Source organism: Diabrotica undecimpunctata, chromosome 2 (assembly GCF_040954645.1).
Source record: "Diabrotica undecimpunctata isolate CICGRU chromosome 2, icDiaUnde3, whole genome shotgun sequence".
Lineage (NCBI taxonomy): Eukaryota > Metazoa > Arthropoda > Insecta > Coleoptera > Chrysomelidae > Diabrotica > Diabrotica undecimpunctata.
In genome coordinates this window covers 16,323,412-16,349,056 of record NC_092804.1, presented here as the reverse complement: position 1 = coordinate 16,349,056, position 25,645 = coordinate 16,323,412, and the positions used below count along the sequence as shown (strand labels likewise).

The window sequence follows — 25,645 nt, the reverse complement described above, 5'->3', positions numbered from 1 at the left end:
ATGGAAAGTCTGTGGCGCGAGATGAACAAAGCGCTTCACAGCATTCCGCCAGAACAATCCCTGAATTGAAGCAAATACTTCAAGAAAAATAAGTTTTCTTGACACCAAAATTTTGCCGAATCTTGGTTAAAACAATGCATCATAGAATTGTGGAGATCATAAAGAACAGAGGTGATATTGTAAACTTTTAAATTATGCGTTAATGTTGCATACTTTTTTGCATATCTTCTGTTTAAATTTATTTGTTATTTTTTTTGTTTATTTTATTTAACCTCCTTTTAAACACAAAATGATTGTTATTACATTGATAGGGTGCTTACTACTGCTAAAGACTAATAACTATATTAAAAACTAAACCTAGACAGACTAAAACAAGTAAAAAACACTATACATCTAAATTAAATTTTAAGACAACTTTTGTAGACTCGAAATTTGTTTCAAAAGTAGCTTTTATTTGTTTCACAGAAGAATATAAAAAGTCTATCTCACAGTTAAGTATCACATGGTTATATTCTTCTAACATATTAATGGGTGAACAATCAGTCTTATTAGTTGAGAACAGTCATTTGTTATTAATTCTTAGGTGTATCTTTGGAACAGTAAATTTAATATTACTTATAAAAAACCAATCTTTATATTTAATGTGACTTACAACATAGTAGTACAACACAGTCGCTGAACTTTAAAACAAGTTAACATAGCATTATAGGAAATCATGTATGGATAGATACCAAACTTTCTCACATAAAGAAACCTTAAGAATCGTTTTTGAACCTTTTCAATCAGATCAACATTGAATTCGGCTGTGGTGCCCATATAATAGAGGTATACTCCAAGTGAGGTCTTACCAGTGCATTGTATAATGATATTAGAGTTTAAAATCTTCTAAAAAATTTTGAATTGCGAATTATGAAGCCAAGAGTTCTGTATGCCTTTCCAATAATGATCCGATCATGTTCGTTAAATCTTAAATTTTGCTAAAACATTACTCCAAGATCTTTGCAAGTGTTCTTTCTTCCAAGTACAGTGCTAGAAATTTTGTATTGGTTCTCCATGTATTGTGTTTTTCGAGTAATAGTAAAAACATGACATTTAGAAGTGTTTAGAAAAATTTTGTTATCATCGAACCATTGACTTACTGAGTTCAGATAACATTGCAGCATCTCAGAGTCCTGCAGAGTTGAAATTTTCTGCAAATAGCAGTTGTCGAAATCTTCACACAGTGAGGCAAATCGTTAATAAATATAGCGAACAGAAGAGGACCCGAGTTGATACTTTGTGGTACACCTGATGTCGAAATAAATGGCTTAGATAAACTGTTCCCCACTTTAACTTGATTTAACCTATCAGAAAGATATGACCTCATAAACATAAACGCTTCTGAATCAAAATCAAATTTGCTTAACTTTTCAATAAGTATAGAGTGATCAATCCTATCAAAAGCTTTGGTACAGTCGGTAAAAATGACATCCAGCTGAGTATTATTATTTATGGCGTCTACTGCAAAACTTATAAAAACGCACAAATTTGACACAGTGGACTTCCCTGGTAAAAAACCATGTTGTTCTGGACAGAACCTATCTCCAAAGTAATTCAAAATATTGTTATAAAGCACATTCTCGAATATAGTTTTCGTTTTATGTTAGTTTTATATTAGTTTTACTGATGCAACAGGTATCGCTTGTGTTAATAAGTGTTTTAACATACATAACGGGCTAGATGGAATCACTGCGTAGGTTTGTGAGCCATAGTTTGTCCATTACTGTCCTAAAACAACTACATATATACTAAGTTCCAAAACTCTACGTTTTCTCTTTTCGCAGTTATATGTAACTGCTAAAGAAGAATGTTTGTATAAAAAAACTTCAGGACTTTTACTTCAAGAGTTTTCGCACTGAGAGGCAGACTGACACACACTCAACCAGACATCAAAACAATTTCAAAAGGCACCTATCGAATACTTAATAAAGAAAAACAATGAAAGTTTTAAAATTTAAAAGTAAATCCTATTCTATTCATATTTAAAAAATCCTTTATAAAAGGTAGCAACTGTTGTAGAGTTTCTACCTAGAGCCCATATAGAGACTATGTCTCAAGGTCAGCAACCCCAATTGGTACTTTTGCGTTAACTTGCACTAAATAAGTTTAAAATTTTAACATCATACAAATTTATCAGCAAAGATGTAATAAATAACAAATGTAATCCTGTATTTTTCCACATCTGTAACCCTGGACTTCCTCCTAACAATAAGACCAAAAACTCTACACCCCTCATAGAAAGAATAAAGCTCACAACTTTCGATATGAATCATCTCAATGTATCGCTAAATATAAATGCAAACTATCCCCTATGGACAAGCCACCCATTAACTATTGACGTAACACTTACCAAGTATCCCAAATCAACTACAAATTTCACAATAATTAAATCTCTATTCATGGAAATTCTAGACCACTATCCTAATTATTTGCAAATCTTTACCGAAGCATCTAAAACTCCAAATGGTCACGCTGCTGCCTACTACTGTAAAGAAAATTCTTATAGCATATCGATACCAACCAACTGCAGTATACTAACAATGAAGTGCATTATCGTAACAGACTCATTAAATGCATTACTGGACCTGAAGCAAATATATACCAACAACTCTATTATACATAGTATAAAAAACGAACTAGAAAAATTTCGATCATTAGGAAAGGAAGCGGCTTTTATTTGGGTACCTTCACATACAGGTATTTATGGAAATGAAAAAGCAGACCAACTGGCTAACAAAAGTCGAATGAACTCAAAACATCCTGCAAAATTGAAGACATATCCATACACCGATCTAAAAAACCTGGTTAAAATCCACTGTATTAATACTTGGCAAAATTATTGGGAAAAATTAGGTACTAAATTAAATGTAATTTGCTCAAAAATAACTGATGTCCTGGAGACTCCTTTAAACAGAAGAAACCAAGTCATTATTAATCGTTTAAGAATTGGCCATACTGCCTTAACACACAAATACCTAATAACAAAAGAACCACTACCTATCTGCTCCAGCTGCTCTAACCCACTGACTGTGAAACACATCCTGCTTGATTGTCCTTAATTCAAGGAAAAAAGAAGATCCCACGGATTCACAAATGATGATCTCAAGACAGTTCTCACCAAAAAAATTTCGACAGTGTTAAGCTATTTAAAAGACATCAAGTTATTCAATTTTATTTAATGTAATAACTCATGTATTTGTTATATCCACTAATAACTCTGCGCGGTAGATGTGGTTTTGTGTTTAAATAAAAAAAAAAAAAACAAATTTAATATCATTTACCCACAAATTTAGTCCGAAAGTTCTGTGATTTAGCTCGAAAGAACCTTTTAATAAAATACTTTTTGAATAAAAATTTTGTTCCTGTGGATTTTTTTCTATTCATATCTTGAAAGACTGTTAACTTAGGTTATTAGCTTCTACGTTTCAAAAAATTATTCACAGTAATGACAAAATTTCCATTAATTTTCTTGTAAAATTGACTTTTAAATGCATAATAATTATATTTCTGGTTAAGTCTGAATTAAAGATAATAGCATGAATCATGTATTTCTTTTTGATTGCCGTATTATTATTCAATAGAAAGTTCAATAATGCTCTAGAATAAATACCGCCCGAAAAATCATAAAGCATTAAATTCACTTATTTGACAAAATAACAACAAAACAAAGTGGCATATTGGCCCAGTTGTGATTCTGTATTAAAGTCTCAATAATGAAGCGAGGTGTGGCAATTTTATCAGCAAGCAAGATACGAACTACTGGCAAAGAAATGGATATTTTTCTTATTGTAGAGTTTGTTGTTGATATCATCCCTGATTTGAATCTAAATCAAGCCACATAATACTTACTAAATGCCATAGCGATTCACCTCAAATATTACTCAACAATGCTCCTCTTTAAACGGTAGATACTGTTAAGTACTTGGGCTCACATATTAACAAGAACCTCACCTGGAAAACTAATATATGAAAAAAAAAAAAAGAAAATATCTTGATAACACAATACAGAAAATATTGTTTGTAACTCGGAAGAAAGTCCGAAGAAGCGTAAAACGTCTTATCTTGGACACATATTTAGACACGACAGGTATCACTTCCTTCAGCTTATTATAAAAGGGAAAATAGAAGGCAGACGCGGCCCGGGTAGACGACAAATGACCTGGCTGCGCAACATCAAAGATTGGACAGGATTAGACTTTTAAAGTTTAATAAGGAAAGCCCAAAATAGGGAAGACTTTGCAGAGGTCATCGCCAACCTTCGCTAAGAAGACGGCACCTAAAAAAGAAGAAGAAAGTCCCAGTTGTCGTTGCGAAACAAAGTACTAGCATACAATGCCACACTAAAGCCAATTTTGACGTACGGAATAGAGGTGTGGGGCATTGCTTCAAAATCCAACCTAGCATTCATGGATCGATTTTAAAACAAGGTGTTACGACCAATAATTGATGCGCCCTGGTTTGTAAGCCATACCAAAGGGTGTTTTTTTAGAGGTATAAAAATGAAAGTTTTTGATAGCTGTCAAGTCATTTATGTTTAGTTTTGTTTGGCATTTCAGCATGAATAGACTGATGCCTGAACAACGCTTTCAAATTGTGCAAATTTATTTTGAAAATCATGGTTCTGTTCGAAATATGTATCGCGCACTACGTCCATTTTATTCTTCTTCTTCAGAGCCTTATCCGGTCCGGATGTTGGCGATCATCAAGGCTATCATGGGTTTTGTTGACTGCTCTGCGAAGCAGCTCCGCGGAGGTCATTCCAAACCGTTGTCGGAGGTTTTTCAACCACGAGATACGACGGCGTCCCGGTCCTCTCCTGCCAGATACTTTACCCTGCGTAATGAGTTGAAGAATTCGATATTTTTTTTCGTTTCGCATCACGTGGCCGAGGTACTCAAGCTTACGTTGTTTCACTAAATTAAGCACTTCTTTTTCTTTTGTCATGCGCTGTAGGACCTCATCGTTGGTGACATGGTCCACATACAATATTTTTAGTATCCTCCTCTCCACATCTCGAAGGCTTCAATCCGCCTTTCAGTAGCTTGCGTCAGTGTCCAGGCTTCAACTCCATATAGCAACACTAGAAGAATGTAACCGCATCTTGGTTCTCAAACTGAGATCACTGCAGCACAGCAAGGATCTCAACTTGATAAATGTAGACCGTGCCATTTCAATTCTGGATCTAATCTGCCATTAGGGCCCCGGGATATAAAGTTGCACGGCTGACAACCATGAATTTAGTTTTCTTAATATTAAGGTCTAGTCCGTATGTTACGCCAACAGTTCTCAGTCGGTCTAGTAAGGCTTGTCGATCATTTAGGCTGGTTGCTAGTAACACAGTGTCATCGGCGTAGCGGATATTATTGATGTATTCTCCGTTCACTCGTATTCCCATCTCTAGGTTTGTGACTGCTTCAGTAAAAATTTCCTCAGAGTATATATTGAAAAGAGTCGGCGAGAGTACACAGCCTTGCCTTACTCCTCGCATGATCTTCACTTGGTCGGTCAGCTGGTCTTGGACCTTGACTTGAGCACGCTGGTTCCAATATAAATTCATGATCATCCGAATGTCCTTCTCATCCAATACTACTCTTTGTAGGGCGGCCATTTTATGGTCAACATAATCGTCCATCAGAGCAATTAATTTGATTAACCATAGAACGGTTTCGCACCACGTTTACTCTAAATGATAATGCGCATCCATAGAGACGCCATAGAGTGCGTACATACGAAGTTTTTGCTGATGTAGAGTGTAGCATAGAGGAAGACCCGAATCCGTCTATCCGCCATCATGCAGAGCAGTATGTTCATCCACTTTAAGGAAGATTTTGCGGAAAGATATTAGTTTGCGTGCTTACAAAATCCAACTCGTGCAAGAATTGAAGCTACACGATCACCTAGGTGTAGATTGTGTGAATATGCCCAAAAGGAGATTACCGTTGATCCTGATTTTCATAAGCGAATTTTATTTAGCGATGAAGCTCACTTTTGTTGGTATGGCAATGTCAACAAACAAAACTGGCGTATTTGGAGTGAATATAATCCTCAAGTGTATATTGAGACACCATTACATCCAGAAAAACTGACTGTTTGGTGTGCTTTGTGGGCTGCTGGAATCATTGGTACTTTTCATTAATAGTAATTTTCTGCTGGAGTAATTTTCATTAATGTGAAGATGCAACTATAAAACGAACCCAAAAAGATGGTTCCCAAGGGAATGTTCTAACTCCTGTGATTGTAAAAGATTACAATAAATTTATGTGGGATGTTCACCATTCTAATCGGTTAAGAACAGTTCTAGGGATTAATAAATTAAGCTTTTAATAATGCCTATATAACACACTGCGTTACAGGATAATAGCAGCTGCCATGGGCTTGATGAATCACAAAATGTGTACTACACAAAAAGGTCGAAGGGAAGATAAAAGAAGACAAGCATATTTTCAGTCCTGTCTGATGAACGATTTTTCCAATAGATGCCGCTTCGTATCGTTTCATTACCTATTAAAAATATTAAATTTCATACCTATCATATTATGTTTCGCAGCTTGACGGTATTTTAATTCGTTATTTGTGCAAATTATTTTGAACATTTAAAAAATATACATCTGTTATTAAAGGCAATTTTAACAAGTTCGTATAAAAAATTAAATTTATTTTAGAATTAAAAGCAAATGTATCAGTAAATAAGAAAAACATCAGCTTCTCCTGTTGAAATAAGCGATCCAACTTTTGCTTGTACGCTTTTCGAAAGAAAAATGTGCATAATTTTTCAATATCTAAAAGAAATGTCCTAATTAGGTGAAGAAAAATATCAGTTATTGTTTGTTCTTCATCAAATTACCTGTAAGCACGCATTAACAGAGCACGCGCAGTGGCCACGTACAACAGGCATTCCACTTTTTCCGTACCTACCGGCAAGAAGCAAATATCAGCAACGATAGTCGTTGCGCGACTTCTCCAAAAGTAGGTGGTAGCGATACGCTGTCAGTGAGTTCGGAAACCGAAACACGTCCTCAAACACCGAACTTTTCGTGAACTGGAACAGACCATTTTCTAAGTACGTTCAAAGCTTCGCGCTCAGGATGTATTAGGTTCTACGTGTTTTTTAGTGTTTAAGTTTTTTGTATACTCGCATGTGCTGTGTACTTGTGTAAAATGCGGTTCTTCGGGGGTAACCCCGCAGTTTTTAACTACTTCTTCTGGTTGGTGGTGTGCTGCTGGAGTATTTCGCTGATATTGGCCGATACGAGGCTTCTACCCAATTCAGGTGAGTTCACATTTCGAAAAAGTTGTCGCTATTTGTTGAGAGGTGAATAACCGCCTCTGTTTGGTTACGATTCTGCCGTTGTGTGGGTACGTGTATATGCGAGAATGTGGAGCACTGTCAACTTCAGCGGTTTACTGGTGAAATCCAATCAGGAAAGTTAGATCAGAATGTGATAAATGGAAAATGCGACAACGAATTTAATCCTCTCTTTGTAAAGCTTTCGATGGTATACAAACTTTATTGTCGAACGGACAAAAAAATTTAACAACTGTTTTTAAAACATTTCTTATCAGTACCATAAATAAACAATATAATTGAGTATTTTTAAATATTTTCGACGAAGTATTGTTAAAATATAACCGGCTTTTATTTTGCCGGTTTGTGATGTTTACCGGAAAATAATTTTCCTTTTAATATGGGACTAAAATTGTCTGCTGCTTTTATGCTAAAAGTCAACATAATAGTCTTTTGTTTAAATACCCTGGTATTTTCTTCTTCAGCTACTTTGAATCCGGCTTTTTATATTTTTTTGTGCAGCCCAATCTTTGAATTATTTAGGTCTCATCTGATAACCTTGTCATTTCTTCTTCATATTTGACATATGACATTTTTCATTGTTTGATCAAAACTTTTTTTCATTGTTTGCTATGAGTACTTTAAAAATTAATTTAAATCTCCAAATTCAGCACATTTTCATCTTAATTCTCTTTCCATTTCTTTAAATACTCATTTACATCAATCTCCCGTGCAATTATAACACGCCCATCTTCCTTAGGTCTTCTTTTTTTTTTAATTTACTTTCTGTATCGTATTGTTAAGACGGACATGCGCCAAAATATGCCATAACCTATTTATTTTGTATCTCTTTTCTCGCATACAACTTTTAAAGGTAATTTATATTAATTCTAATCAATCTTTGTTGATACTTTTAGATGATACGATATATTACTTGTATTTTTACATTTCTCTATGAATGTCTGCAAAATTCTTTGCGAATATTAAACACTAAAGAATTTTTTTGTCACTTCTTTTTTTTCCAGTTACTATTTTTTTTATTGATGTCGACTTTTACATTGTCCAGATACGTCTGTTAGCTCCTGGTTTAAAGCCAGTGTCCGATGTTTTGCGGTGTTATAAAATTCTTAAGTCCTCAGGTTCTTGAAGTCCATGATTACTCGCGATCTACTAGTTTCTGGAGACATTTAGATGTATCGACCAATAACATTTTATTATCTGAATATCTCAGATAATTTATTATATATTCATTTGCACAGATGTCATTTTATATTTGTTTAAATGTTTCCTTGAATAACTCTTGTGAGTAAATATTAAGTAGGAGCAATGAACATGTAACGCTAGCTTACTATCCCATTTTTACGGAAGATTTTTACCATGAGAAGGCAACGCCCGACATGAATATTAGCTTTTTGGTTAGCGTATAAGTTTATTATTCTTATTTTGTGTGTTGATTGTTGAAAATGTAAAATGACATTACATGATGTCTTGATCCTCCGGGTCATGAATTTCCATCTTTCTGCTAGGAAAGCTTCGTGTAGTCCATGAACATAAAAAATCCTAGAATGGAGACCAAAACGGACGACAAGAAGCATGGAAAGACTTCAAAAGGGATGGATAGATGACATAAGAAAAGCGGCAGGCAAACTGTGGATTAGATTCGGCAAGATAGAGAAAGATGGAAGCAATTGGGAGAGATCGACATTCAGAAGTGGATGGAAAATGGTTGCAGAAGAAGAGACCATCGCAAATTATTCCTATGGCTTGATCCAGCCAGCGCGTAAGAGACCTTCCTCGCGGTAGTTTTTCTAAACTTTATGTTCTTCACTCTATATGTCCGAAGTATCTAAGGTAAGGTATTTTAATTGGCAGTCTTGTTTTGAAAATTGCAAAACGCAGAAAAGCATGCCAAATAGTGAGAACATAACCTTTGGAAATTTGATAAGGAAAAAGTCGGACCAAAGATGTCAAACGAAAACAACAAGATCCAGACCAAAGTAATAAAATCACATATACTTTCTTCGTCTTCTTTTTATATAGACATGAATCTATCTGTTTTTCAATGTGCCTTCAGTAAGTTGTACGTTCCATCGTTTTCGTGGTCTTCCTATTGGGAAACCGTCTCTTGCCGTCTTTACTACTCTATTTTTTGTCATTCGGCTTATATGATCGTTCCATTCTACTCTTCTATTTCTTACCCAGTTCTTGATGTTCTCCACCTTGCATCTACGTCGTATATCTGTACTTCTAGCTCTGTCCCATAGTGTCTTACCATCAATTTTTCTAAGTGTTTACATCTCTGCTGTGTCTAACATCCTTTTTGTCCTCTCTGTGTCAGGTCTTGTTTCTGCCGCGTATGTCATTATTGGTCTGATGACTGTTTTGTAAATTCTGACTTTCGTTTCTTTACATCTTAGTAAATTTGCTGTTGTAACCATGCATTTTGTCTTTTTTGGGGAAATTAACATGTTACATTTTCTGGCGGTTATATTAAATTAGTGCAGCATACGTTGTAAATCATCTTCACTTTGAGAGAGTAGTATTGTGTCGTCTGCATAGAAGATTATTTTAAGTTGTTTTTCTCCCATTTGGTATCCTTTTTAGTTCTTACTTTTTTTATTATTTCGTCCATAAACAGGTTGAATAATAGAGGACTCAGGGAATTTCCATGTCTTATTCCATTGCCAGCTTCAATAACGTCGGTTAGTTCTTCTTCTACTTTTACTTTTATTGTGTTGTTTTGGTAGATATTTTCGATCGTTTTATTATTCCTAGAGGTATCTCTCAGTTTAAATACTCTCCATCACAACAGTATTTCGTCTTTTTTAATTAAATTTCTGTTTACGTACCAAAAATATAGTTCATGTTAGTAAATTGTTACACAAACCTCACAATAAATTGATTACCATCAACAAAACAATTCAATTATTGCTATAACTCTCATACTGTATTCTATGAAATTGTAGATGATTAAAAAGTACATTAGAGTCCAATTTTTTTATCGGAGATCAATAGAAAATCGCGCTTAAAGCTCAGAAATCGACGTTTAGAGAAATTTTGGTTTATCAGTGAAAATATGACATATTTTATTCGCGTTATTCCTACTTCTCAAGTTTTTTTGTATAAAATCTACGTAAAAGTTTGACGTTGAGCGAATCGGCAGCGGATTTCCTGTTATGGTATGATAAACACAATTTTTGTATTTATTGCCACCTGACCCACATCTTGGTATAAACCTGTAGTACTTGGCACAGAATGATATATTCAGAATGTAATTCATTTTTTACGTTTATCAATTTGCTATTTTATTTATATTCGTTAGCTTTCGAGAACTTTGGAGATATTTAGTACAGCAGAAGTGGATTTTAATTAATTGTTTCATACTACTAAGTGCAATATTGATGAAATTATCAAAAGCGTTAACAAAGGAAGACGATACAGAATGGGAAATAAAGAAGTAAAAATACTCTGTTATGCAGACGACGCAATATTGATAGCCCAAGATGAAGATAGTCTGCAAATACTGGTCTACAGATTTAACATAAGAGCAAAGAATTTAATATGACAATTTCATCTCAGAAAACTTGTAACACTGCCGTGCTACAATGATATATACAAGCCAGAATCGCTCGCTGTCGAAGAGAATTGGGCGGGGTTTTCTTAAACATATAGAAACTATATCGTATCTTAAATTCAAGCACAATTAGATAATATGAAATTATAATTTATTATTGGACGCCACCCCTGGTTTATCCTCGAAGGGGAAGAGCAAAAAAAAATTAAGATTTATTGAAAGTTTACAAGAAAACTATTCTTTATTATTTCTTAGTAATGAACAAAAAGAAAACTTAAAAAGTTACGTCATCCCAAAGGGATTCCAAAATATTATTTTATGTTAACATTATCATAAACAAAAAATCTTTGTATCGTATTAAATTAAGAATTGGTTATAAAGAAAATGAATGTATATATATATTAACCCCAAATTTCGAAATTTGTTTACATTGAAAATAATATAGTTATTTATCAACTAGGAACAATGAAGAAAATAAACCTTTAAATTAAATTAGAACACTTCACTATATTTTCATTTTTTTTGAGTTCATAATCATTTCTGTTGTCTTGAAAGTAGGTATAATAAAAATTGGTACAACCTTAATCTGCTCTGTTTCTCTTCTTATTTAATCAGTCACCAAATAAACCATTGATTCAGCTACGCACTATATCAAATCACCACCATCCTAGATAAGAGGGGTTAGGTATTCCATAAAAAGATACCGCTACTGGGCCATGATCTGGAATAACTCCATAGCAAAACTATCTTGCGACGAGTATTAGAAATATAATATCAGCATTATAGCCTCTCCAATAAGGGTCTAAAAAAAAAAATATCTATCTGAAATATGAACAAGAAAAGGATTGCTTAGCTCACCTCTGAAATTGAGACCCACTTTGGAAACACGTCTTAACGGTCTTAACAGAAAAAAGCGAAGCGCTATCATGGCGCCTGATTCTGGAAATTGGGCGTGAGTGACAAGTTGAAAAATATGCTCATCTACCGGATATATTTGGGAATTACAGAAGAATCCTTGAGTCGGCTACAGGTAGGTACTTGACAGATAGATGGGGTTAGAAGTTTTATTTAAAAAAAAATTATTGAAATTTATAATGATTTTCTTTTAAATCTTTTGAAACGGTTACAAACTGAAACAATAGTAATCAGCAAAGAATCAACCAGATGTAAAATAGAAATTGATGGCATCTGCATTGAACAAATAATGGAAATAAAATACCTTGGAATTATACTGTCCAGTCATGGAGACCTGGACAAAGAAGTAAGAGATCAAGTACAAAAAGCAAATAGACTGACAGGATTCCTTAATAACACTATATGGTGAAACAGACACATTAACACTGAGATAAAGACAAGAATTTATAAAGCCAGAGTGACTTATGCCTCAGAAACAAGACCCGACACAGCTACAGCACAAAGGCTACTGGAAACGACAGAGATGAGAGTACTGAGGAGAATTCCAGAAATACACTGAGAGATGGAAAGAGAAGTGAAGATTTTAGAAGAAAATGTAACGTACAATGTATAAACGAATGGACACTAAATAGAAAAAAAGAATGAAATAACCACATAAGCAGAATGGGGGAGACCTATGTCGTCAAAATAGCAAGAGATAAGTCACAAATATCAATGAGGTCTTTTAACGCTTTTAACTTCCCTATTACAATTCGTATTTCACCACGCAAAATAATGTACAATCTCCCGTAATACATTTTTAACAATAAAATATTCATTTTTCTACTCCTACCATTTTGAATACATTATTTTATATTTATTCTTATATACAAAATATTTTTTGTCCCGTTTAATGAAGCTCCTAACGTTTTACTCTTATTTTAAATAAAATTCACTTAATTGTCTCTTTTCTCGTTAATGTCGTGTCTAATGTCCTTTCGACTGTAATACCCGAAAAGCAAATGTGATGGAATGATCCTTCGTTTCCCGCTTTTCATTATTCTGCTGGACGTCAAGCATAATGGTGTTCCAGTTTTTTGAATTTCTAAATTTATGTAATATGTAGCTGCTCCATTATTAGTTCAATGTCGCGAGGTTGGTTTTGTTGCCATCATTATCCTGTTTTTATTATAAGAAAATATAACCAAGCTATAATAAACACATTTTTAGTTTGTGTTTTATGGTGTGGTTTTCAATTTATTTATATACAGGGTGCGGTATAAGTACGAGGAAGTCCATTTGCCCATTTGACGTAAGAGATACGAAAAAAATAATTTAGGTAAAAGTTGCAGCATATACAGGGTGAGCTTTTAGTGCGACATCGGTTGATAATTTAAGTTGTTATATCAACAGTATTCTAAGCCAGGAATTATTAATAAAACAATATCCTAACTGCCAATTTTGGTGCGCAGTTATTAATAAATAAAAGGCCATTTGTGTCAGTTACAAAGGTAAAATAGTAGGCTTTGAAAAAATGACAGTTTTCATATTATTAAACTGTAAACAGTAGGCTTTGAAAATGACAGTTTTCATATTATTACCTTTTTAATCAGTCTGTGTGGCTTGTCTTTATTGTTAAAAATGAATTTTTCTGTAGAAGAGTTAACAGACATGATCTGAGTATTAGAAGAAAGTTCGGGAACTTGCTTACTTGCATCCAGAATATATCACGAGCGATATCCTGAACGGAGGGAGCCAAACACAAGAGCTTTTGAAAAATGAGTGGATAGTTTTGTTCGCACTGGGTCAGTTGTACTTATATGATGATGTACTGATAGCTACTACTGAAGATCCCCACATCAGCACTAGTGAAATTTTATATCAACATGACATTAGTCAAACTTCGGCGGCAAATATAAACATCTTCGTAAACATAAACTGCATCCTTACCGCATACAGTTACATCAAGAATTGACAGTCAATGATTGTCAACGCAGATTAGCTTTTTGTCAATGGTCTCAGCAGCAAGTGCAAAGACAACGATTTTTTTCGATTATGTGCTCTTTGTAGATGAGGCTACATTTCACAAAAATGGAAGGGTAAATCGGCATAGTTTTCATTACTATGCATCAAGCAATCCCTATTTTGTTAACATTTATAGTCAAATTAGGTGGTCTATAAATGTTTGGGGTAGTATTGTTGGCGATTATGTGATTGGCCCACATTTTTTTGACGGTCGTGTGAATGGTGCCATATACTTATCTGGATTTTCTAAATAATCATTTGCCAATACTACTGCACAATGTGCCGCTTAATATTTGATAACGAATGTGATTTTTAAACGACAGTTCACCAACTGTGAGAGACCAACCAGTGCAGAGGAGGACCAACAGTTTGGCCACCGCAATTACCGGAATTCTCCAAAATTGATTTATTTATGTGGGGCTATATAAAAGACCTTGCATACCAGAAGCCTCCAACAACGCCAGATGATATGAAAAATAGAATAAGAGAAGCTTCTAATAAAATTGAATTAACAAATGTTATGAAATGTGGCTCAGTGATTTGAATATCGGTTACAATAGACGTTGAAGGTGGACCTTTCGAACATTTACTTTAGACTTATCTCCTTAATATCACATTAATTGTTACATTCATTACATATTATTATGGTTTATATTTTTTGTTAGTTACTTGTTGAATAAAAATAATTTTGTTATATTATTACTCAATACTCAATACTTATTTCTACTTACAAAAATTGAATGTATTCCCGAAATTTGAAGAAAACTGAAAATATCTCGAAAAATAATGAGTTTAAGTATATAAAAATGAAAGAGTATCAAAAATACAATATATCTAAAAAATAAAATACAGGGTGATCCATTTAAAAAAAAAATGAGAAAATCCTAATTTTGTTTTATAGTTCACCCTGTATACACATTTTGGTCAATGATTTCAATTAAACTTAATTTAAAAACTAGTACGTGTTCTACCTATTTTAATTTAATGTATGTTTTCGTCTCCCTAGAGTTTCTTCTCCTGCACTCTTCTGATATCTCATCATGGCAAGTTCTATAAATAGTTTGTAGGATTTTCTGTTTTAAGATTATTAATTTTGATATTATACATTAGTTTGGAAGTGAAGCCGATTATGATTTTATATAATTATCTTTCGTATCGTTAGGGAATCACACGACCTGTTCCCTGAAACGATTCTAGCATTCACATCTCTTTCATAATAATTATTTGTAAATTTTGTTTACTTTAAGACTTATTTCCATGGCTCCATTTTTAATAGAATGCCCAATAACTTACCTAGAAGTTACGAATTGAAATACAAAGACTGAAATAACGCATATGTGTGTGCATATGTGGTGGAATAACTTAAAATGAACAAACCATATCTGATTCAAGGAGCTAAAAATGACTGTCCCAATATAATGCTATCGTAATGCTTTCAACCACAAAGAGAGTCGATCTCAGACCACAAAATTAATAGCTACCTTATACAAAAGCAGGATCCTAATGGCCGCAGGCAATAGTTATGTAATTAAAAAGTTTAAATTTGAGGTTATAGCATTACCGGAGTTGAATTATTACTAAATTTTTGTGGTCGTCAGGATAGTAATCGATTAAGAAATAAATAAAAATTTGACCTGGTAACAAAAAATGGTAGTAATTGACTACCTATAAATAGATTCTTCGTTCATTCTCTGTAAAAACGTCGACATTTTTAAAAATATCCTAAGAAGCTACGAACAAAGGATAAACCAAGATATTAGTAATATCTGATACATTGTTACCTTCCATATAGACCAGAAGGGTCTTTTAATAATAATAACGGCCTCTTTCGTTATATTTTACTAGAGAATATAAATAAATAAGTAAAAAATATTGGCAAAATTAAAACAATTAATCGAGTACTTAGTTACAACTTCTAATCTGCCAATTTTATATTTATGCTTTGTAAATTATAATAAACATTTTGACAACCGCACACACATAAATGTTGTATGTGTATGTTCCTTAAGTCGGTCTGAGTTAGGAAAGAAAAGCTTTGTATTTTTGGTATACGGTGATATAGAGAGCGCAACTAATCAAGTGTCAGTATTAATAATTAATCTCCATATTTAGTTAACCTAAAATAAAAAATTGCATTGCGATACGTGTGATGTTGTAGACGCAAGAAACTATCAAGTTTGACATGTTAGTGTTATTGATTTTCGTGTAACACTCTTTTTAATTTTAGATGACAATTAGCTCAACAATAATGCTTCACCGGATTGGTTTATTTTCAGTAATGGAGTACCGCATCAGTCAACAGGTTTTTATTGGCAATGACTGACATGTGACATCAGCGATCTAGATTCATCTTTAGTAATTTTAAAGATGTACTTCGTTTTGCAAGAATTGTGTAAACTCTATTAGACTGCTTTAATGATGGAATATCAAAAACTGTAGAATATGGTAATGAATCGTGGATTTGCCATTACTTTTTGGCTCGTATTCCATCCTCTTTTTTTATATCATCCTCAGATTTTATCATTTAAAACATGAATTTTACAAAACAGAGAAAATGTATCGATACGAATTTAAAGAAGACTGAAATATATGACACGATTCGAAAAGTATAACATCAATGTATGTAAAGCGGTTTGTCAGAAAAACAAAAAAAATCGAGAAATAAATACGAAATTATAAACACAACCTACAAATATACTTAAAGATCTATTTCGTCTAAACTAAACTCAACAATGAACAATAAATAATAGAGAATTTAATAATAAAACATTGCATAAAATAACACAAAAACTTATTGTTAAAATTATTAGGACTAAATATTTTGGTTAGTGAAGTATTTGCCTTAATAGATTTTTAGTTTTTCAACCCACTAAATAGGTTTCTTGTCTAACGGAGCATTGAAGTCTCCATGCAAAAAACGTTTCTAATTTTCGCTACTCTTATACCTCAAGTTCACAAAAAACGTGTTTACGAACAAACGTAGAAATGGGAACCGTCGTTACTTTTGATGAGTCGAATCCTTGATATTATTTCTTGTTCAGAATCAATTACATTCTGCAGATATACAAACAAATATTAGATCGGTCTCACTTTTTCTGTCAACTATACACACCGGAAAATTTAAAGGAACAGATTATTATAATATATTATATAATGAATGTTTTTCTTTATATTTCTATTTTATAGACTATATCTACATAGCTTTGAATGCTCCTCTCCACAATAGACATTAAAATGTCAAAACGTCAAATTAATTTGTTTACTTGTGTTGTGTTTTACATTTTGAAGTCGTATTATCCGTTAGAAGTCATTTTTCTTTTGATTTGTTTTAATCAGTGGTGTTCTTATTGCAAAGAGCAAGTAAACATGGGTGATTTAATACCGACTGATATTGCTAGAGTAGTAACAATGGTCGAACGTACAGGGAAGTTGCTGCAATGTTTGGTAAATCACCATCAACCATCCACCGTTGTGTAAGTCGTTGGAGATAAACTGGGGAGTATGTTAGAAGAAGGGGCAAGGGAGAAAACGTTTAACCACGGCTGTAGATGGTCGCTTTATAACGTTGCAAACATTACGAAATAGACGTTAAACGGAAGTTCAAACCAAAAACCTGCTGCAAAATGTTCGTGGAACTACCAGTAGTAAGGGCACAGTAAGAAGGAGACAAAGAAGCCGGTCGCAAGTTATATGTCTCGGACTTCAGAGACACCATCGTGTAGCGTGACTACAATTTGGTCGGGAACATCAAAATTGGAATGATAACCAGTGGAGTTAAATTATCTTTACGCACGAGAGCCGTTTCTGTGTAAATTGTATCGAAGCCAAGGAGAACAAAATGTAATTTTTAATGTTACTACGACCGTACCTTTTGGCAAAGGTTTAATTATGGTGTGGTGCGGTTAATATTTGGGGCACGAACACAGTTAGTGGTGATTGATGGTAGAGCAATAATAGCAGATAAGTAGATTGGAGATACTCTCGAAGACCATGTGGTACCTTTTGCACCATACATTGGAGCAAATTTTATTTTAATGCAGAATACTGCGCGCCCATACGTCGCACGCTGTGTAAGGGATTTCTTATTACAAGTGGGTATAACAACAATAAATGGGCCCTGTGTTCCCCAGACCTAATCCCGATAGAGCATTTGTGGGACTTCCAGGGGTGTTGGATTCGGACGACTACGTCTCACCGTAGCTGACCGCCTACCAACTAAACCCCCTCTTTCTCTAACCGATGGGCCTGGGACCGCTCTTAGCGAGCATTATCATCGGACCCGTCATCGTTGCTCATAACTCCCATCTGTCGCTCTCCTTCTGCGCTCTGTGATTGTCATAGCATCCCAGTCGCCCCACCCCACCTACGTCTGCACCGGACTTGGTTTGTACACTAGGCATTCATATTCAACCTCCGCGGGATGGTCCATTCATCCCTTCATCTACACCAGCCCATTACTTAGTAATAGGCTGCTCCAAAAGGACACACACACACCGTACAATAGATACAAGTAGAAACAAAACAACATGCATGTAAATTGATTTCTGTAATGTAGTCAAATTCTTTTAGAATTCATTTAAGATTTCGGCATCAGTAGTGGAAGCTAAATAGTGGCTCACCACACATGCCGACAGATATGACACATTAAAATAAACAGTTCACCTCTGTTGCAGGCTCCTCTCTTTCTCGTCCTTGTGTTTTATAGTCTCTGTCACAAAACCAATGATAAAGTCAAAAATTCTTTGGTTTTCAATTGCTTTATTCATTAGTTCATGTGGCTCGCCTATAGGTGACACCAGGCCCAGCTGCAGCAAGGTTCGCGCCACATTGTATGGAGGGCATACGAATACCACATAATGCTCGTCATCCACCACTCCACACTCGGGATACAGTTCGTCATCGGCCTTCTTTATTCAATAGGTATAAGACCGTAAAGATCCATGCCCCGTCATAAATTGGATGAAGTAGTAGTTGACACGTCTGTGTTTAGACTCATACCACCTTACTACATCTGGGATAAGGGCCCTCGTCCAGGCAGTCTTGTCTGTTTCTCTTGACCGTTGGTCCTGCCACATCTCCAAACTCCTTTTTTTTTTTCTTGTGTTTCTGAACCTAAGGCTCCGTTACCCCTTTGGTGCATCCGAACCCTCTCATTAGCCAGGATACGCACTGGCACGGCACCGGCCAATACTTGTAAGGGAATGGTTGATACGTTCTTGTGCTGCATACCCTGATCAATGGTTTCATCTGTGTCCTAAAAATAATGTTTTTATATTTCGCTTTGTTGAGGATATCATGCCACACTGGGACCCCATATAGTAAGAGTATAGTAAGATGGACATGATTGATTGTAGCATAACTGATCTTTTGTGTGACCCGGGACCTACTATATTCGTCATTATCTTATTAAGGGTCGAGGTCCTCTTTTCCGCCTTTTGATATGCCTCTTGTATGTGGTATCTGAATGCCATTTTGTCATCTAGTATAATTCCCAAATATTTTACGGTCTTATGGGGTCTTAGGTCGGAGAAAACAGAGAAGGAAAAGGAAGAGAGGAAAAACAGAGGAAGTACGAATTGATTTAATTGCGGAATGGGAGAGACTGCCTTAATAATTGATCGATAATCTTATCAGAAGTATGAAAAGACGAATGACTGCAGTTGTAAAGGCTCGTGGGGGAAACACACGCTATTAAAGCCAAATAAATGCATAAAAAACCATTTAGGTAAGTTCAAATTGTACAACAAAGTTATTTTGTTTAAAATCAGTATTTTGTTTGAGTCTGGCATCTTTGTGTTTTACTTCATCTTAAACAGGTTTCACATTGTACTACCATTGCAATACAAATTCAAAATACTTCACGTGAATTTAATCCATAATTTTAAGACAACAGAATTCGACTCATTGAATTTCCACTGCGATATCGTCTTATCGTACAGTTTGTTCAAGAACTTACCCACCTCTAGCCCGAAATGATCGGTTTTTAAGAAAAGTATGTACAAAGTCAAGGATTCAAAATTGTAGAAATCGCCGGTGTAACGGAACACGGCGGACGGCGATATTTTTGAATATAAATGGCGGAATTAAAATACTGATTTAAATTATTAAAATTAGATAAGTAAGTTTTGTGAATTTCGAGATTAATAGCAAAAGATGCGAAAATGTTGAACGTGTAAAGAAGAATTTAGTATGCGCATGAAAAATTCTAAAAAGGATTTGCTTCGTTGCAAAGTGATAATTATTAAATGTAGCTACATCTCGTTTTAAATTTAGAGTTATAAAAAACCTATAATTTAAAAATGCCGCTATGGCTACACTCTGCAGTAGCGTAGTCACTATGCTGAATTACTTGTGATTTTTGGTTTGACGAGCCTATGTAAGCTTTGATTAGGCCTTTATTTAGACCAGAAATGTTTTAATGTCCAATTTAACTGAGACTGTGCTTGGGAGAGCACGTAAAGCCGTCTGTCCCGGCTACAGTGTATGTGAGAATATTTGGATGATTTTAAAGTTAACTTTTGCAAGCATGTTACAGTAAGTTGATATATAAAAATGGTTTAACAGAGCACCATGTGCAAATTCTACGATTACTGAAAGCGAAAAGACAGTATTGAAATGCCCTAAGGATGTGCTAGAATACAATATCCCACCCAATAACACAGGAAATAAGGTAATTGAAACGACAGGTGTCACAAATTGACCTGGCGGTCGAATCGAAAGTTAAGCCATCGATGAATACGAGGGTAATGATACAATTTGTCAAAAGTTTGTTCAAAATATATGGTGCTATTTGTACTTTATGCACTAATATACAGTACTACAGTATTTTATAATTCAAATATGTGATATATTCAAGTTTAGTAAACTGTCAGAAGGCACCAATGTAATGAATACTTGAAGTGGCACTTAAAAGAAAAAGTTAATGCCTAACAATACAATTGAACAACAGAATGAGACTGGAACTTAAATATGGGAAAGCCTCATTTGCTTGCCTGTAGTAATTTAATGTGGATAGTTTGGTCTAAATAAAAACTAAGGAGCTACAGTGAAAAATTAAAGACAAAGGAGAACACAATAGATTTGAATGGGCGCCAGGCGTAGAATGGGATCCTACACCGATATGAGTAACTGAAGCTGCTGCTGCAGATATAAACTTTCACGTATTCGCTTAATTTTTTCGGAGTAGTATATTTTCGGTCACAAATTCCGCATGATATGCTGTATACTCCTGAATTTTTTATTGGACAAATGTCCTTTACCTTTCGTATATTTATTCTTGTACAAAAGTGATATTATTAGTGAGTTGGTTTTTTCTAATTGCTTGCATGAAAATAAATAGGATTTTATTTGATCGCTTACAACAGAAATCATTAAATGAGCGAAATATCTTCCTGACGAATCAGTGGTTTTGTCAACTAATACTTAGAAGTAATTGTTACTAATATTAGTTTTTGTATGGTCTATTACTGACGAGTACAACGAGTTGACATTCTTTTCTCTTTAGTCCTTTATTTTTTTTTAAAAGTTGAGTTTTTATTGGATAATTTTGAAAGCGGTATATTTGAAGCGGTTAATGCACGGCACAAGTCTTCATTAAAAGTCTTGAAAAAAAAAGACTTGATCCGAAGCTGGTTATTTTTCTCCAGATTTAGTTTTGTCTTTTTGGCTATATATGACACAGCTCTGGCATGTTGATCTGTCTGAAATTTCTTTTCGCATGCAGTCTATAATAGATTTTTTTTATAACTACAATCAGAACCGATTTATTTATAATCATAAACTAAGAAGAAATTCCATTCAAGTAACTGCACGATTATTGCATGACAGTCACTGATATTTCAGCAATAGTTAAAATATTTATGTATTTGTAATAAAAATTGTATTTATTATTAATTTAAATTGAAATATATGAACAGACTCTCAATAAATAAAGAAATATATCTGAAAATTTTCTAATTAATGATTGATAGTTATTTATCGATTCTTATTTAATAAAAATCATTTTGCTATAAAAATAAACTGGTTTTAGCTATAAATAGACTTACCAATCTCCTTATTATCTACCAAGATTGAGGTATATGTTCTTATAGTTACATATTAATTTACATACTTACATGGTAAGTAAAAACCCAGTTCTTTCGATCGCTGTTCAAACATTATAATGAGATGGAAAATTTTACTTTGGAATATACAAACAAAAATAAGTGGTCAAAAGTAAATATTCAGGTTAGTTAGAAAAACCCAACTGTAGATTTCCATTATTTAATGACTTTTCAAAGAATTGAAAGGTTTTTACTGCAGTTTTTTATAACTTGTTATATTTATAGGATGGTACTTTGGATTAATGGTATTCGTGAAATTGTTTCCAGTAAATCCAAAAGTGGTACTGCTTTGTACGGTTGTAATAAAATTGGTGGTTAAATGTGTATTAAATGTAACATTATTTCATTTTCTGTAATACATTTATATCTTAGACTAATTTAGTGTCAGACCAAGAGGCTTTCACCTTGTTCTTCAGTACTTAGACCAGGGAAAGACTTTTTTTTAAAAATTCTTATTTTATATAATTTGGCATAGGTTTCACAAGATAATTTAGGTATTGTATATCTAACCTCAAAATACTTTTGCGTACACTTATAAAGCAACAATACAAATAACCATAAGACGAACTACTTTTAAAAATATTTTTAATAGAATACAAAAAATAATAAGTTTCGTACCTAAGTAATTTATGACACTATAGACAGAGAAATCTCGAAAGCGTCCATAGTAATGAGGTTATCGAAAAAACACAATTATATCCGAAAGTAGTCCCCCATCTTTGTTTCTTTCTTATTGAAAATTATTTAATTTATCGATTCGAACAACAATTCAAGTCGCTGATATTTTTTTAATGCGTACCGTGACTAAGTTAGGAAGGTACCCAACGGTACTGGTAGAGGTATCTATATCGAATAGAAAGTTACTATTAAAGTGTATTTAGAAGTCATTAGTGTTAGGCCAGTGAATCGTAAGAAAATATATGCAAACACGAAGAAAAACTATTTTATTTTTATTTCTTCCACGTTTGTATTGATAATTGAAGTTATTACTCTTAAAAATCTTTTTTTAAAATCCTTTATAAAAGGTATATCAATTAAAAAACCCAAACGGGCTATGTCATGAAGACAAAACGTTTTCGGAATCCATATTCCGTCATCAGTGTCTAGGTGTACATGTTTTGAGCCACTAAATATCTGGGTAAAAACCCGTTAAAAGTTATAGGTTACAATTTAGTTTACATTATTTAGTCTTATATATTAGGATGTTAAAGTTATAAGTGGATATGATAACATGTCAACGTATGACTCCACATGAAGTTGCTGCTCCTGAGACGAAGTGTCTACGAGGACTTGCAACTCTGTCAGTTACTCTGTCAGTTTGGTGTATTATTGGCAGCTTTTTCGGCAGACAAAATGTTTTTAGGATCAAAGAATGATTTACAATGAGGCCAGATTAAGTAGCGCAAGCTGTTGCTTTACAATGATGAGCGTTCAATTCGGTATATCGGAGAAAAGCTTGGCGTTCCCCCAAGTATAATATTCGATGCTCTTTGCAATATTCAAAGAAACTATTGTTCAAAAAGACCTGGATAGGGAAGACCAAAGGCAACAAACGCCGTGGAAAATCGGTTTCTTAGTGTGCGCTTCTAACGAGGCGTCGACCCTCGCTCGGACCATAGGATGGTATCATAGTATCATCGCCACGTAAAATAAATGCATTATTTTAAAAATTCCAGCTTTCACCGTCAAAGCGCAGTGCCCAACCTCGAGCCAGGTATCGGACCATAGACTTGGACCATAGTATTCCAGCTTAGTATTTTTTCGAAGGCGCAGACCACCGAAGCTCGCTCCGACCATCGTATCGTACCGACAAAATTTGAAATCACTATGACAATTCTTGTCTCATCTGAATTTTTTGATGCAATTCTATAGCAGTTTTATAAAATTTCATTTTAATACCATATGTTATTATCATAAAACGTATCTTTTAGTAGAACGTATATTAATGGGGCTCTACGAAGTTTGTAGTATCATTTTGAGGAGGAAAAAATGAAAAGAAATAAAATGAAGAACTAAAAAAATCGCAAGCGTCGAAATATTGATTATTAACAGGAATAATGTTTTCTTAACCCTCTAATGCATCAATTTTTGTTCGAGCTGAAAAATTCCGAAAAGTTAGATTTTGCACTTACGAACACAAATGTACTGAGGCAAAAATTGATATTACTGCCAGGTGTATCTCTAAAAGGAAAAAACAGACATCCGCCTTGACGCGGACTTATGCAGTAACCATGCATTAAGGTTACAGCATTTAATTTTTTTTTAACTATCAAACTAAGCAAATAAAAACATATTGAAATTATTGCTTATTATGAAAATCGTAAAAACATGTTTTTGTGGTTGAATTACATAAAGATAAATTGTATTTTATACAATATGCTTGGGTTTCGGATGCGCATTTTGGAAATTTGCACTGTTTTTTACCAGTACGATCCCTGTGAGACACGATTGTGAGACTCCCTGCACTGGAATTTCCTCAGATACACTTGGTGCTTGCGACACCTCTGATACGCCTAGTTGATCTGTATTGGATTGCTCTTGAATTATCTGGGAAACTGTTGAAGCTGCACTATCCGATTCCATTTCATCAGTGCTTAAATCAGCAGCATCCTCAGCAACAGGATCAGCTAAACTATCGTTACCATCAAAATCATAGTCACTCTCAACATCTCTTGCTTCAGCGTCAGCAGCAGGTATATGATCCAACATCTCCCAGATTTCTGCATCAGTCATTTCAGACAGTCTAAAACCCCGTTGTATCATATCTGAAAAGAAAAATGTACTGTACTACATCTCACAACGCTTTAGTAATAAGCCATCAAATAAATTTTTACTACGCCAGAAAGCACAAGTCCGCCTACAGGCGGAGTATGAAAAATGGGGCATAACAAAAATATCGAAATTGATTCAACTCAAATCAGATAAAAAATGTGTAATCGAGGTATTTAGCTACTCACCTATAATTTTTTCTGCCTCACTTAGCGTTCACAAACAAGTACTTATTTGGCTAAAAATGTGTATTCGCGCCAAATAATTTTTTTACCCTACTAATTATTCCCATATAACTAACTACCTTGGATGCTCTGTGACAGATATGAAACTACGGACATAGCTATCATATAAAACAAGCCATCCACGAAACAGTTTTAAGTAGGTATACAACCAGAATTTCGCCCGTTCATTTAATATGACTTTGATCAAAGTTCGTCTCAAGGCGGTTGTATGCATTAGAGGGTTAAAGCACTACTCGCCATTCGGAATCAGGTAGTTCCAACAAAAATGTATCTGAAACATATTAAATTTCCTTGGGCGTAAAATAATAAATACCTATACCTTACCATACCTTATATATGGACGTCAAACTCACACCATTCAAAATCTTGCCGAGGGTTGTCACGCATTTGTTGAAACTGAATACAAGTAACGGCATGACTTAGTAAACAAAGGCTAACCACTAAACTGATATTTCTCCAAACAAACCATGTTTCCTATTATAAGTATTAAAAACGACCACTGTAGTCTACACTGACTAGCAAAAAATGCTTTGAAATTGACAAATTTTTGACAATTTTTTGTAAATTTGAAAATTAAAATATTGAGTTCACATTATAATTTCTAGAGAATAAGTAGGAGAAAAGACAGTTACTAGCGGAAAACAAAGGCTATACGAAAATATACGGAGGACTAAATAAAAATATTAAAAATAACTAAAATGTAACATCAAAA

General features: G+C 34.1%; 1 protein-coding gene across 2 annotated transcripts in view; it reads left to right on the top strand.

Moving 5' to 3' along the window:
• Positions 1-6,969: 6,969 nt before the first annotated feature.
• mgl (low-density lipoprotein receptor-related protein megalin) overlaps positions 6,970-25,645 on the top strand; it is a 452,951-nt gene continuing 434,275 nt past the window's right edge. For both annotated transcript variants that reach the window (XM_072522342.1, XM_072522341.1), the window contains exon 1: positions 6,970-7,309. In XM_072522342.1, coding sequence (XP_072378443.1) covers positions 7,198-7,309 — 112 coding nt within the window. In that variant the 5' untranslated portion in view covers positions 6,970-7,197. The remainder of the gene's footprint in view (positions 7,310-25,645) is intronic.